At 32.0% G+C, this 14619-nt stretch overlaps 1 protein-coding gene across 1 annotated transcript in view; it reads right to left on the bottom strand.

Annotated features, from left to right (window-relative positions):
- Nucleotides 1-14619, bottom strand: part of LOC106467075 (alpha-1,2-mannosyltransferase ALG9-like) — a 58875-nt gene that overhangs the window by 14949 nt on the left and 29307 nt on the right. Inside the window, exons 10-11 of the mRNA XM_022395189.1 lie at nucleotides 10338-10426; nucleotides 3400-3516 (exon numbers count right to left, since the gene is read on the bottom strand). Of these exons, the coding sequence (XP_022250897.1) occupies nucleotides 3400-3516; nucleotides 10338-10426 (206 nt within the window). The remainder of the gene's footprint in view (nucleotides 1-3399; nucleotides 3517-10337; nucleotides 10427-14619) is intronic.

A 14619-nucleotide genomic window follows, 5' to 3' on the forward strand; every position in this document is an offset into this window, starting at 1 on the left:
AAGACAGCAAGAAACTGTTGAACAGCACAAAGCCAGAGTTCATCAGGGCAAGCTGGATATAGACAACAAGAAACTTCTGAACAATGTCAAACCAGACTTCAAGCACAAAAATTAAGACAAATAACTTACAGAGAGAAAGAAACAGAGGAGCAACATGATGTACGACTTCAGGCTCAAAGAACACGACAAGCTCAAACATGATCTAATTTCAATTTCAAATCTAAATTTTCACTGTGCAACGCCGGGTAATTCAGCTAGTTAATAATAAAATTGGTTCAACAAGTTGTAAAATATACAATTTATATTAAAATCATCATAAGTAATGCAATAGAAAAAAAGTTATTGAAAATATTGTTTGTTTGTAGTTAAGCACAGAGCTACACAAAGGGCTATCTATGCTCAGCCCACCATGGGTATCAAAACCCGGTTTCTAGTGTGAAAATATTACGAGTAGAGTTTATAAAACACCAATCCAATGATGATGTTAAACATTCCACATGCATAAAGTCAATTTAAAGAGGAAACAGGTGGAAGTAATAAGTAATATTAAACCTGAAGAACTATCCAAACTGTATAAAGGATAAGGAGTAACAAAATTTATTACATTAATAAAAAAGACTAAAAATATCAACAATTGTAACTACAGCAACTAAAGTTCTTAACATATACTAATACAACTAATGATATCAATCTCTACTCAATAAGGAGCCATTACAAAGTTTATAATAGCTTGTTTCACATAAAACTAACAGTAGTCAACATACTAAAGTTATTCCTTTCTCTAAAATTAAAAGCAATAAATAAAAATAATCATTTAAAACAGAAGCAGTTGTAATAGTTTGATAATGTTGTGTTATTCTGCATAATATATTAATCCTTCAGGTACATACAAAAATATTGAATTTTCCACAAAAACTGAATAAACTTGGTGTACACAATGTAGTAGGAAAAAACCTTGCTTGTTTAAAATAATGACTTTAGTGTCCATGAAATCGTTTGTTGGAAAGAAACTATGTGCGAGGAGAAAACAATATAGCATAACTTAATTAAAATATCAGTATTAGAAAATGAAAAAAATTATACTGTTGTCTCCAAATCAAATGTCTGTTTATTTAACCCTTTCAGTGAATTTGGGAAATATACATCCCAGCTGCAGTGAAAGGGTTAAAATTTTGAGCTTGAACATTTGATTAATTGTGCTTATACCCAAATCCAGGCCAAGTTCTGGCAGATAAAAATGCAGTTACAAGACCATGATAATTTGGAAAAATATATCATTACTTTATCTACAAGCATGACTAATGTGTAAAGTTTGGTTACAGACTTAATATATCACTACTTTATCTACAAGCATGACTAATGTGTAAAGTTTGGTTACAGACTTAATATATCACTACTTTATCTACAAGCATGACTAATGTGTAAAGTTTGGTTATAAACTTAATATATCACTACTTTATCTACAAGCATGACTAATGTGTAAAGTTTGGTTATAAACTTAATATGTCACTACTTTATCTACAAGCATGACTAATGTGTAAAGTTTGGTTAAAGACTTAATATATCACTACTTTATCTACAAGCATGACTAACGTGTAAAGTTTGGTTATAAACTTACTATATCACTACTTTCTCTACGAGCATGACTAATGTGTAAAGTTTGGTTATATATTTTTTTTCTGAGTTAAAGTACAAGTTAAATAAATACAAATGTTAAACTTGTGGGCTGAAGGTACACCCATAGGCATTCCCCGCATTTACTAAAAGATATGTTCGGCAAATTGCATAAATGTGCTCCAAAGTAAAAATATACAGCATGTAAAAAAAATTGTGTGTATAACAGTGATACTTTTCATCAATAACATTACCACAGAAACATTTGTGTTTACTAATACAAAGCATTAGTTTAACAGAATTCTTAAAACACACAGAAATTGTTGAAGCCTTTTTAATTTTATCAATATGAAAATTAGTACAAAGATTATTGAATCTTAAAAGTTTTGGTTATTTTTGTGAAAATATCTAATTTTCTTTTTCGTATTCAATGGAATTACCAATGATAATAAAAGAATTAATATCAGTTCTTTCCCTAATGTGATTACAGTACCAGTTTAAATGCTTTTTAACGTATTTCAAAACTTGACAGATAAGAATTGATAAATTATTAGTAGCAGCTTTTCTTTAAAGGAATTTAAAATAATTTAGATATAAGATTACAAGAATGATGAAAATGGGAACCAAAGGCTAACAAAGTTATTCTTTTGTAAACAAAGTTATTCTCTTAATACACACATTCCTTCTTATCTTAAGGTTTTAATGTTTTGTAGTATATTTTTGTATGATACTTTATATATATATATATATATATATATATTATGTTTTTACACCTTAAACATGACCAATATTGAGGCATATTTACAAGTGCTTTTTATACATCAATTACCATTGGTAGCACCAGATGTCATCATTTCAGTATCTGAAATGTCAAATCCACACCATAGGAAGGAGAATATCCCCCCCCCCACCCTTTGATAGACATTTACTACACTTTGTTATCTTAAGGTTTTTAACATTTGTAGATTAAACTCTAGTTCTTTAAATAAAACTGTAATATAACTTGTTCTACAAATGTCAACAAGGTTGTTGGTAGCTGTACTAGTAGGAGTAATGATGCATCTATCATACAAAGTATCTAAATTTTAGTAAAACATTTTTGTGTTTTATTGTTCATTGTTGTTTATAGTGACATTTTGTAATCATCCTATGTGATTATAGGTTAGGTCTTCAACTCCAGAAACAACAATTCTTTGAATTAGTTTACTTATTAAGTTGTCTTTTTTTTATGCCATTTAGGTAAAACATTACTGAAGTTACTTATTAATGTCTTGTTTTGGGAAATTCAATGTAACTTTGATACTTCCCTGAAATTTTAGCATGTTGGTCATTAAGAGCTATAAATTGTCATGAGCTATAGTATCAAGGTTACTGGTGAGAACATGGTTAATAAAAGGCAATGACTTACATTTACAATGGGACAATGTTGCTTCTTAAAAATAGCAGCAAAATAAAACCATTTTGATATTTCAAGTTCCAGTCACACACAAAAAAAGAACATAAAGCTAAGCATATACAAAACTTTGCTTTGGATAAATAATATCCTGAGCACCTCTAAAAGATGTGCAGAAACGATAAAAAGAAAAACATGATGGTATTAAGAAATTACTATCTCTAACTAAGTGTAAGTTATCCTTAGAATTGATTATAAGTTACAAAAATATATAAAAATGAAAAATATCAAGCTTCCATAATGATTACAAGTTAGTGATATCTGCTTATGCATATTTGTAGTTTTTTTCTTATACATATCTAAAAATTTAGAAATTAAAACTGTGACAATACCTTATGAGGACGAGTAAAGAAAACAACAATCCATAGATACATAGGAAGTAGGCACAACCACAATGATGGCTGTAAATGATGACCTCTTGGAATATTCAAAACAAACCTAAGTAAGACCTGAAAATAAGAGCAGGTTTAAACAGTTTCAATTACTAAAAAAATTTCAAGCTAAACACCAGTACAACAATTACCTGTATACTTTCTAGAATTGTTTTTGAATTAATAAAACATATTCTCATTAATGTAACCACATCGGATACAATTAAAAAATAATTGGAGTTTATGCTATTTTAGCTATGAGAAATCAATACAAATGTCATAAAATAATGTCAAAAAGTTAAATTTTACCCACACCAAAAATCTGATCCATCACATCATTTCTCATTCACTCTACACCCATAAATATCATTTGATAAATGTAGTCGTACATCTTTAAATTTCATCACATTTCACTTCAATATTAAAGATGATTCCCACATATGTAAAGGATAACCTGGTACTGATGTTGCATACTTAAAATCAGAATGCTAGTGAGGTCCTCAAGTGTCCATGACTACTCCACTGAATGAGCTGTTTTTAAGCTATCTGTAGTGTCTGGAGTTACTTGGTAGAGTGTGACACTGTTTCTAAGAACATAACTTACATGCACGATGAAACTGAAGGTGGCTGACCACTCACCACAGTTATTCTCCATTCTTCAAGAAATGTGTTGATCAGTTTAGTATGATAGATGAGAGTTACCATCCATTAGGCTGGAGTCAGGTTTTAATAGTTTATAAGTAATTAGTAGAGCTTGGTACCTTTACTCATAACATTTCCAAAAAAAATCCACTAGGTTCAGCTAAAGATTTATGTTAGTCCTAAATCATACTACAGATCTACGGCAAAAAATAGTTGTTCTATATGTATTCTATAAATAGCAAAATTATCTAAAAAAAACTCTTAAATATAAAATTTTGTAATGTTTAACTAAAGCTAATACAAACTAATTATTTAAATTTGGCACCAATATATTCACAGATGAAACCATGCAGTGTAACACACAAGACAGTGATGTTTCAAGTTAGGGATTAATTGAATGTAAAAAAACACAAAATGACTCGATACATTGTTTACCCTATAAGGTAAAGAAAATGTACCTGGGCATTTTTCTGGTGAAATCAAATAACAGTCAAAATTAGCAGAGCTTACATTTCAAAAGTGTGACAGTCTATGTTAATTCAGATAATAATCTTTATGTTATCCATATACAGAGAGTATATAAAAAAAAATCATACAGAAAAGACTAAATCACATATTCCTTGTCTTTGATATACATGTTTCTTTTTAGAGCAAAGCCACATTGGAATATCTGCTATGTCCACCGTATGGGAATGAAACCCTGAATTTTAGCATTGTAAATCTAAAGATTTACTGCTGTTCCACCATGGAACAAAAGTTATAAGACTAATCAAAGCTAATTGGATATATTAAAGCTGTCCTACCCTAATATCACATACAAATGTTTTTTTGCTTCTCAGAAAAACCAGAATTATAATACTGATTTTATTATTTAAGCTTCAACATTAATTTTAGTATCAAATTTTAAACAAAAATATAAGAAGCTGAGAATTTTTGTGACATCAGTTTGGTTAACCAACACAAGAATTTCTGTAACTTTTCTTTAATACATGTGACTGTCATTGATATCAAATTTTTGTTACAACTTTCTCCTGTACTATTTTACTTTAAAAAATAAAACTAAACAAAAGTATATGCATATATATAACATGGATAAAAAAAATTTCTTGCTACTCAAATTGCTCAAAACTCTTTTGAGACAAACTAAATGATTTACAATTGCAAAATTCAAAATAATTTTTGGAAATCCCATAAGTTAACTGAAAATGTATTTCCAATAATACTAAGCAGTATATTCTAGTCCAATAGCCCTAGCCACCAATGTGGGATATAGGTACTACGACCCCTTAATTCCAACCCCGAGTTGTGGAACTTCAGCTATCTGGTTGGGGCTGGCCTATACTGACAATTACTCATATTCTATTCCACCTTTGATATAGGAACTAAGTTCCTGGTGAAGAGCATACCTGTTCTGGATGTGGTGCAGTTCCCCCACTCTTGTACCATCTTTATCTTGGTACACTCCAGTTCTATACAGACACTTTCTGTATGGTTCATGCCTACACTGGCCTCTCCACCTTTCCAATGTGGGATCCAAGCTACAGTGTCAGTGGAAGTAAGTATGTTTTGGAAGTTAACATTTTCTTAAACTACCTCTCCACTAAAAGCTGGTTTATGTCTTGAAAAAGTGATTGCATTATCTGAATGAGGTGCTTATATAAAGTAACTAGATAGAGGGCACATTGAAGTTGGTGAAGTTTTGGAAATTAGAATTTGCCAAGGGCAATCGAGTGGGGTATAAAAGACTGGAGCAAGCATTTTCAATGCTTAGATGGGCAGAGAGTGGAAATCCTGGAGATCGAGAAATAGCTATAGTGTCAGCAGAGGTATGTTTTGGAATCTGTGTTTTAGCACCTGCTTTTAGGTCCCAATCAGTGAGGAATCTTCATGGTCCACCACCCCAGTAGCTGGTAAGTGGCAAAGGACTCCTATGCTCCACTCAAAGGGGTGGGGGAGAATTTGCATAGGGAAACTGACATAATGTGCACAGATTTCCATTGATTTTTCAGTCCAGAAAGGTATTTCACTAGAGACAGTGCAATGAGTAACTACAAAACCATATTTTTAAAAAACAGTGAGCACTAACAAGAAAAGCATGCAGAAGCACAACTCTGGTGCTAGCTTTTTCCAGGATAGTCCATGGAATTGGTACAGTCTGGACTGGACTGGAAAAAGTTGTATATAAATACCAAGAATAGAACTCCAGTGGTCTTGCAGTGGTCACTGTTTGGGCCAAGACAGATGGTCTGAGAGCTTTCCATTATCCTGGCCTGATGCAGAATTTGGATAAGCGTAATCTGTGAGGCAACACTAGCTGCCTAGTGGGATCCAAAAGTTTAAGAATGGTGAGAAAGGAATAAGTAAATCAATACTCTCACCTGTTACAGGTTAATTGAAGATTGATTGTTGATGGAAGTCTGTATGCTACTGGAGACAAGACAGCCAAAAGGAGGAGATAGTTTAATGCCAGATGAATTATTGTGGGTTAGTCCACATGCCAGCTTGGAGAAAAGGAAGGGAAGCTGAAGAGAGGAGACTTGAGAAAGCATACAAACATCTACTCTAAGAGGGGCATATACAAAATGTATGAGTTGGCAGATCCAATCTGTAATGTGGTAAGGAGAGAGGCTCTAGGTAGAAGAGGAGTCCCAGTTATGAAAAGACAATGAAAGAAACACAAGGAGGAAAAGAGCGACAAAACAATGAGTGGCCCAGACAGGACAATAACAGTTGTCCAAAAGAGAAATAACACCTAGAAAAGAAACTGAAGGAGGGAATATAGGAAAAAAGGAGTGAACACTTTCTCCTTCCACAGAATATGAGGGAAGGAAAGACCAGCCAGGACAAAGGAGAAAAGAAGAGTGGTAAAGAGAAAGCAGGAGGAAACAAGGGCATAAATATATGTACAACAGCAAATAGGAATAGGATGTGTGTGTCCAGCAAGAGCATATAGAACCACAATCAGGCACGATGTAGGAGAGGGGCAGTGGTAAGGAAGGAATGAAAGAAGCACAGAAGAAGGGAAACTATGACAAAAGGAAAGGTGGAGAAAATGCTACCCTAAAGCACAAGATAAAAGAGACTGAAAGATCATGGGAGAACCATCTCATGAAAGGGGAGAAATATGTGACAATGTAATGAGATCAAAGGGAAATGGCAGTAAAGAGACCAAGGTAATAAGTACATCCTATACAATGGCATACAGAGATAGAAGGGGAATAAGAGTGAGACAAATGGACAGCTACATGATCAGAGAGGTGTACTGGAAATCCCACATACAATGATAGAGGGATGTCATATCCTGAGGAAAGAGCAATGTATATGGGTGGACCAGAAGGGACGGAAAGTTGGGAAGGTGAAGACAGGGCTGAGACTCGAGAAAGAGGACTAATAGAAACAAAGTTGAGATAGACTGTGAGGGACCCCTAAGTGGGTGTCCCGAAACTGAGCAAGGACCATAGAAAGGATATGGAGAGAAGGACATGGTTAGTAAAAAAAAAAGATACAACAGACCAGACTGAAGCCATAAACAGTCAGGGCTCAGAAATGAGGCACAGGAGACAGAATATAGGAAGTTAGCAAAGAGGGATGTGGCAAAGTTAAAAAAAGAAGGAACAATGAGAAAGCAAAACAATGGTAAAAATCGGTAAAATCAGTGGGTGAGACACCAATCCATGGGTAAGATGTGGTCCTGTCAAGAAGATAGCCTGCAACGACATGCAGTACCCCCAGAAAACCACAGGATATGAACACATTCGAATGGCATAGGCTCAGAACCAAGTCTGAACGCTATCGTCTAGATATGTATGTAAAGAAGTAAGGAAAGAAAATTAAACCTTGTCTACTAAGAGTACATGTTAACAAGTAAGTAACCACATCTAAACACTAACTATGAGAAAAATGGTATGGAGTATACAATTATGTCAAAACCCTATCTGCTAATGTTACATGAAGTAGTAATTCACCAGACCTAATCTTTATACACTATGGGAACATGTTAACTCTCTCACTATAAGGGGCATTTTTGAGACTTCAAAGTACTCAGTGTAATATTCACAAGGGGGGTCCATTAGTATTGATCAGCTATAAAATTTCGAATTTATTTTCATATTAAAATACAATAAATAAATACCTTTCCTATATACAATATACATGTACATATAAATATATAAAAAAAAACAATTTTGAGGAAACACCTTACAGTCTGTTATTTGTTATATTACTAGAGGGGCCAGTCGGTGCATTGCATTGACGTTAAAACTCCCCTGCTCACTATGCGCACGGCTGAGTTCATGACCTCAAATTGACCTTTATAGTTTCCATACTATAACTTTTAATATGTGTTGTGAATCTTCACAAAATTTTGCAAGCTTTCAGTAGTCATTAAGAGCCTTTTGCAGACAAAAAATCAGAATTGTTAATGAAGCAATTGTTCACTGCTCTGAGTAGAAAGTGATTTTCACGTTAAGATTAAAAATATTTTGTTTCATTTGCATAATCTCTAAAGCCTCCTAAATAAATTTCAAACGTTTTTTTTCACCAAAATATTATATTTTATATGTTATTTTCTCTACCATAACTTCATATAAGATTGGTAAATGAGACCAACCTCATAACCACAAAAAAAATATTCACATATAAATCTACTTTTCTCTTTCTAGAATGATTTCTAATTGTAGCACGAAACTACATTTGTTTATTGTAAATAGTTTTAAACTCGTATACTTAAATTTTATCTTTCTATTGCCCTTCGAACCATGTCTAACTACTATTCCCACCACACAAGTTGTAAATCACTTGGTGAACATTTAGCTCATGTTACCCTATCAAAATACAGTAATGCACAGGCTACTCACAAGCATACCATGTGAAAAATTATCATCATTTTTCTTTATTTTACCTAATCTAACATTTAACCTAGAAAGTTTCTAATTTTTACATTACCATTAAAAAAATAAAGAATACACATGAAAAACAAGAAATATAGTACCTACCTGGGTCTTCTTTTTTTTTGCCGTAGACTGCATGTGAAACTGAACCCTACTTTTCATACTAATGGTACTACTGCACTAAATAATGTACTAAGTAGCTTACATTAAATTTTGTACTTCATGGAGGGGTGGTAAATAAATTAGAGAAGAGGGGATACTTGGAGAGCAAATGTCACACAAGATGTGTGGGAGAGATGGAAAAAGAAGATAAAGGTGGCAACATGGACCCCACCATATATTGGACAAGATAATGTTACTCTTCTTCTTACTGTATTTATCAACCTGAGTGGCACTTTTCATAATACATGATGCCTGTCATGATCTCAACAGGCAGAGAACTTCCTAAGTTGTTGGTAGGTGTGAGAGATATTTGTACTCACATCAGCAGAAAAATATTTCATGATAATCTGTGAATTCGTATTGAAAGGTTAAAAATACAACAAAGTAAGGTTATTGAAGTGTTGACTTCAATAACTCTCCACAAAAAAAAAAAGTGTCTTAGCACAACTGTGCTAAGGAAGAGAATGACGATTTTCTTGTGTAATGTAGAGAAGCATTTGCACAAGAAGGTATGTCACACTCCTATTGGTGGAAGTTTTTGCTGCATCATAAGTCATCACACAGTAGTGCAAATTCATGTGTTTTCATGTGAATTTTAGATGGAAGTTTCACAAGGCTGGTGGTATGCAAATTTCTAATGCAGAATAACATAACTTCAAGAGGAAAGCAGCTAATCTGTGCACAGAGGTGAGTCATCTTATCGGAATTGTTTCATACTTGTCAGCTTGCTTGAACTTAGAATAATAAATACTACTTTTAGCATATAATTTTTGTATAAAGTTAATTATTTTTTCACAACTGAAACTTCATATCATGCAAAAAAATTACAGAGTGCAGCGATGTTAAAATTTAAGATTATCAGACATTGTAAAGAAGTGTTACAAAGTATTAACACATTTTCTGTAACTTAAAGTTATTTTGTTTGTTGCAAGGTTAATAGAATTCCAATTTGTTATCCATGAAAAGCTACTTGAAATCACCAAAAAGTTAAAAGTAACTGGAATAGAAAACCTAATAAACATCCTATATACTCATTATATTGTTGAATTTTGTTCATTTTAGGTATTTGTTTGATACAAAATTTTTGATAGTTTACAAGATAATGGTGAAATTAAGTGTTAAAACAACAAACTTTGCAATTTTTTTTTCAAAATATTCTCAAGCTCCACATGTTAAATTTGCATTTTTTTAAAATAATATACTTACCAAAACAAAGTAAGCAACTATTGCAGCTATGAAGACGAAGTTAAAGTTCAAAAACCCATTCACAAAGTAGAAATACCATGGTTCAATTCCTTTAAGAAAAACAGAGAATTTTTAAAATTTATTCACATAAATTACAAAAAATGTTGCATCACATTAATTGCTTATGTTAAGTACAAAAAGTTTGTAATTCTGTGTTGAGATTTATGAGTAGGTAAAATGTTTTTCACAAAAAAAATTTTTTTTAATTCAGTTTTCAAAACTTCAAATTTCAGAAATTCTGGATTAACTTTATTATGACTGGTGTGAAGGTTTCTAATCCAGAGTGAACATTCGCATATAAAATTTCAAAACTTAAGTAGAAATATTAATCCTAAGTCTATATCAACATTTTAACAACTGATATTTTATAAAAATACCCTGAAAAATTTTGTAATTTGCAAAGGAAAACAACAACATTAACTTTGATCTCTGCACAGTTCCAATAACACCTTTATACTATAGGTTAAAATAGGTTTATATTTACTGAGAAACAGTAACCGTTTAGAAATAGAATCATGCATGTTTTGTTTCTCATACCACTTTCCTTTACCATCAGTGATTTTATAAAACCCTGTGTGATCAACCTTTTATGGAGTCACTGAAAGTGGGTTGGACAGTAACTGATAAATCTTATTCTTGACTAAAAATGATTGGATTGAAATGATTTCTGTATTTATGTCAATGTAAGGTAAATAAAGTGGGGTAAGCAGTAATTTATGGTTTCTGAGAAAGTGAGTAGCAAAAATTCTTATACTGTAACAATGGATTCTAGTACAAACCTCATAACTTAGGAACAACCTACAAACCTTGAATTTTATTAGTTTTTTTGTCACATTTTTTTTCCTTTGTTATAATAATTTTGTGTCATGTATGTTTGAAAGCTACAGGGTTTGTTTTGCTGAATTATGTGTATAGCTACTTAAGGGCTATCTGCACTAGCCACTCCTAATTTTGAAGTGATAGAGACTAGAGGGAAGACAACTATTCAAAGCCAGATTCAAAGGCCTGCATGCTAACAACTGGGTTATTAGTAAAGTTATTGCAACTTAAACAATAAATAAAAGTATAAAAACTCTTTAGTTATTGAAAACAAATAATAATTATTACAGAGAAATTCCGCTTGTCCAAAAATATAGTTGGAAATAATTCTGCTTACATTATTCTAGGCCTGGGATAAATATATGCTTTAAGTTTTTTGCAAGGTTTTATAATCAATTTAGAAATGTTTTATTAGATAAATATTAAATGAGGGAAAAAACCTTTTTGTCACTAGAGGTAGTTAGCTACCTATAATATTTAAGTAAAAAATTATTCAGAATAGCCAGGACTGGAAAGTCAAACTTCAGGTAGCTTGGCTAGTTTCAGCTATCACGTGCTATACATAAATAATGTGAAAATATGAACTACTTAAGGTAGGTCTTGTAGTTTTTTTTAAGATCTTATATAAAAAATGCCATTTTTAGAAAAGGGTGGAGGTTGGGAGTAATATGTAGTAGAATTAGGGTGGTTATTATTCTACTTTAAGGATTTTTTAGAACTTTTAAGGGTGGAGGACAGTAGGCATTGTTTAGTAGAAATATTTTTTGGGTGGCTTGATTTTATCTTATTTCTACTTTTGACTTTATTACATCTCTTTAAGGGTAACTGCCTTCCCACAACTGACTGCAGACAGTGTAAGGCAGTAACAGTTGAGACATTGTGGGTGTAAGAACGCAACTCTGTACCTTTAATGAATTTTAAATGACTGCTAACTGGTTTCTCATCTACTTTTTGGATTTTGTCTGATATATGAGATTTTCCCAATGCTTTTGGGTGATATTACCACAGGTAATCTCCATTATGACTTTTGTTTTATGACCAGAAAGTGCAATGGTTTTTCGAAATAGTTTTGATTTTTTTATATATACACACACACTCACAAACCCAGATATATATATACATATATAATAGATGAAAATAACACACTAGAACTAAATGAACAATTTTTTGTTTTTTATATTTTCCAACAGTTACATTCATTGTAAGTAAAAGCTTGTATGAAGACAAGAAAATTAGCACACTGTTACTAAAACAGTTCTGTTGGATATATTTATACGATCATAAGCACACAATAAACAAAAGTGAAACTAGAAGATGTTTTAAAAACAGCATTTCATAACAAAATTTCCAAAAATTCACAACCTAAAATATTATACACATACTATACCAAGTTATTTAATGCTTTTCAGCTCAAACTAGATATTATATAGAAAAATGTATACTAAATTTTGTGTAATTAGGTTAAGCATTTGAAGTGTGAGAACAAAACAAACAGGATGTCACAATATCACTCTGCAATCCAAAAAGCATGAAGCCTTCATTACATTTCAAATATTAAATATCTTAAGAAAAACACTAATACATTAAACCTTTATTATTAAATGTATTTTCTTCTGTCTCTTTAATTTTCATTAAACCATGCAAGCATACCACTCGATGTTAACTGACACTTTGCTGCCATCATGTTTCTCTTTCTATCCCCTGTTTATGGTCTTTTACATGATGCAGTCCTTCAGTGTGGTAATCTAACCAATCTCTTTTAACATAGTATACAACCCTGTTGCTGACAGAACAGAACAACTTCCTTCCATCCACACTAAGCATATCTTTCCTAGATTCTTTGATTAAATCTTCAGGCCTAACTATGTTGGTGTCTTCAGGTAAATGTAGATATTAAACAAATATAAATGGAAGCATATACTTCACTCACACATACAGGAGTGGGAACAAAAAACCTTCACTACAGCCGGAAACACACGTGACTGTTTTATCTTCAAAAACTGAAGTGAAGGAAAACATACACTACTTAATTTAACCAACTCTTATTAAAATCAGATACAAGTACGTCATTTTGAAAACTTAGGATCATTTCAGAAATTTGCAATAAACACTAGACCTATTTATGTGATATCTATTTTTTTGTAATAGATGTAGGAAAATGTAATGAATATTTAATAAAAACTGTAGTTTTAAAATGTTGTACAATTCAAACTTGATTACTAATTTCATCAACGTATACATAAGCTAAAAACTTTTTTAACTTTTGTTTTGAAATTTTAGTTAGAGTTAAGATATTTTTAATCATCTAGTTACTCTACAATTTTATCATTAAATATATTTATATTTCATTTGTAACAGGTAAACATGGAAATTTAGCTGAATCACTTAGATATGTTTAAAATATTTAATAACTATGGAAATGAACAAATGCATAGGAAGAATGCGGTAGTGCATGGAATATCCTAAACTCACGAAAACATTTCACAAAGACATTAGGATTATTTAGATTATAAATACCGTTAAAGCAATTGTGTAAAGTAAATGAGAATTATGGCACTACAGAACAATAATTAATCATAATATGGATACAATACCTAAGCTTTCCAAGAATAAATAAATCTGGAGCCCATCAAGAGACATGAAAAAACAATAAATGTTATAAAATCTGTCCCAAACAAGACCTAAACACAGGGTCCTGAACTCTCATTAGTCTCGTACTTTAAGGCTGATGCTATACCAACTCACCATCCAGACTGTTACAATCTCCTATACACTCTGTTAAGCTTGTCCTTGGGCTGACCTGATGCAACATACCAATCTCATACTGACAACACACACATACTAAGTGTGTATATAAAATGTGAATATCATTTATTCAGTTCAGATGGCATCAGAATAGTCTAATCACTATCTGTGTGCCAACATAGCTAATTAAGACAAAAAGAACCAAAGAGTATCGATTCACTCTAGTCTTTTGAAACTATTACTCCACTCAGTTAAGCCTCCAGGACTTCACTTTAATGGGTAATTCCCTATCCTATCATTATAATGTGCTTACATTATGAAAACACCTTACAAAAGTTCCAGATACTTGTATCATGTAAGAATTACATTTTTAATGTTGCACTTACAATTCCAACAGAATATGTTTTAGCAACTTCAACTAATTTTCAAGTTTTCTTTATTAATGAAAAGTAATTTGAATTTATAATACAAAGTAATTTTAACGTGTAATGATACATAATGTCGTACACTCCGACAAAAATTCATCAATAATGGATATAGTAATACCACATTCGACAAGACACTTCAACGATACCTGGACAGCCGCCAAAAAAACACCACTACCGACAACTCCAATGAACAACTCAAAGTCTACTATATAAACCAATTCTCCACTGCATACAAGATAGACGAACGGATT

This window comes from Limulus polyphemus, unplaced genomic scaffold (assembly GCF_000517525.1).
Source record: "Limulus polyphemus unplaced genomic scaffold, Limulus_polyphemus-2.1.2 Scaffold2479, whole genome shotgun sequence".
Lineage (NCBI taxonomy): Eukaryota > Metazoa > Arthropoda > Merostomata > Xiphosura > Limulidae > Limulus > Limulus polyphemus.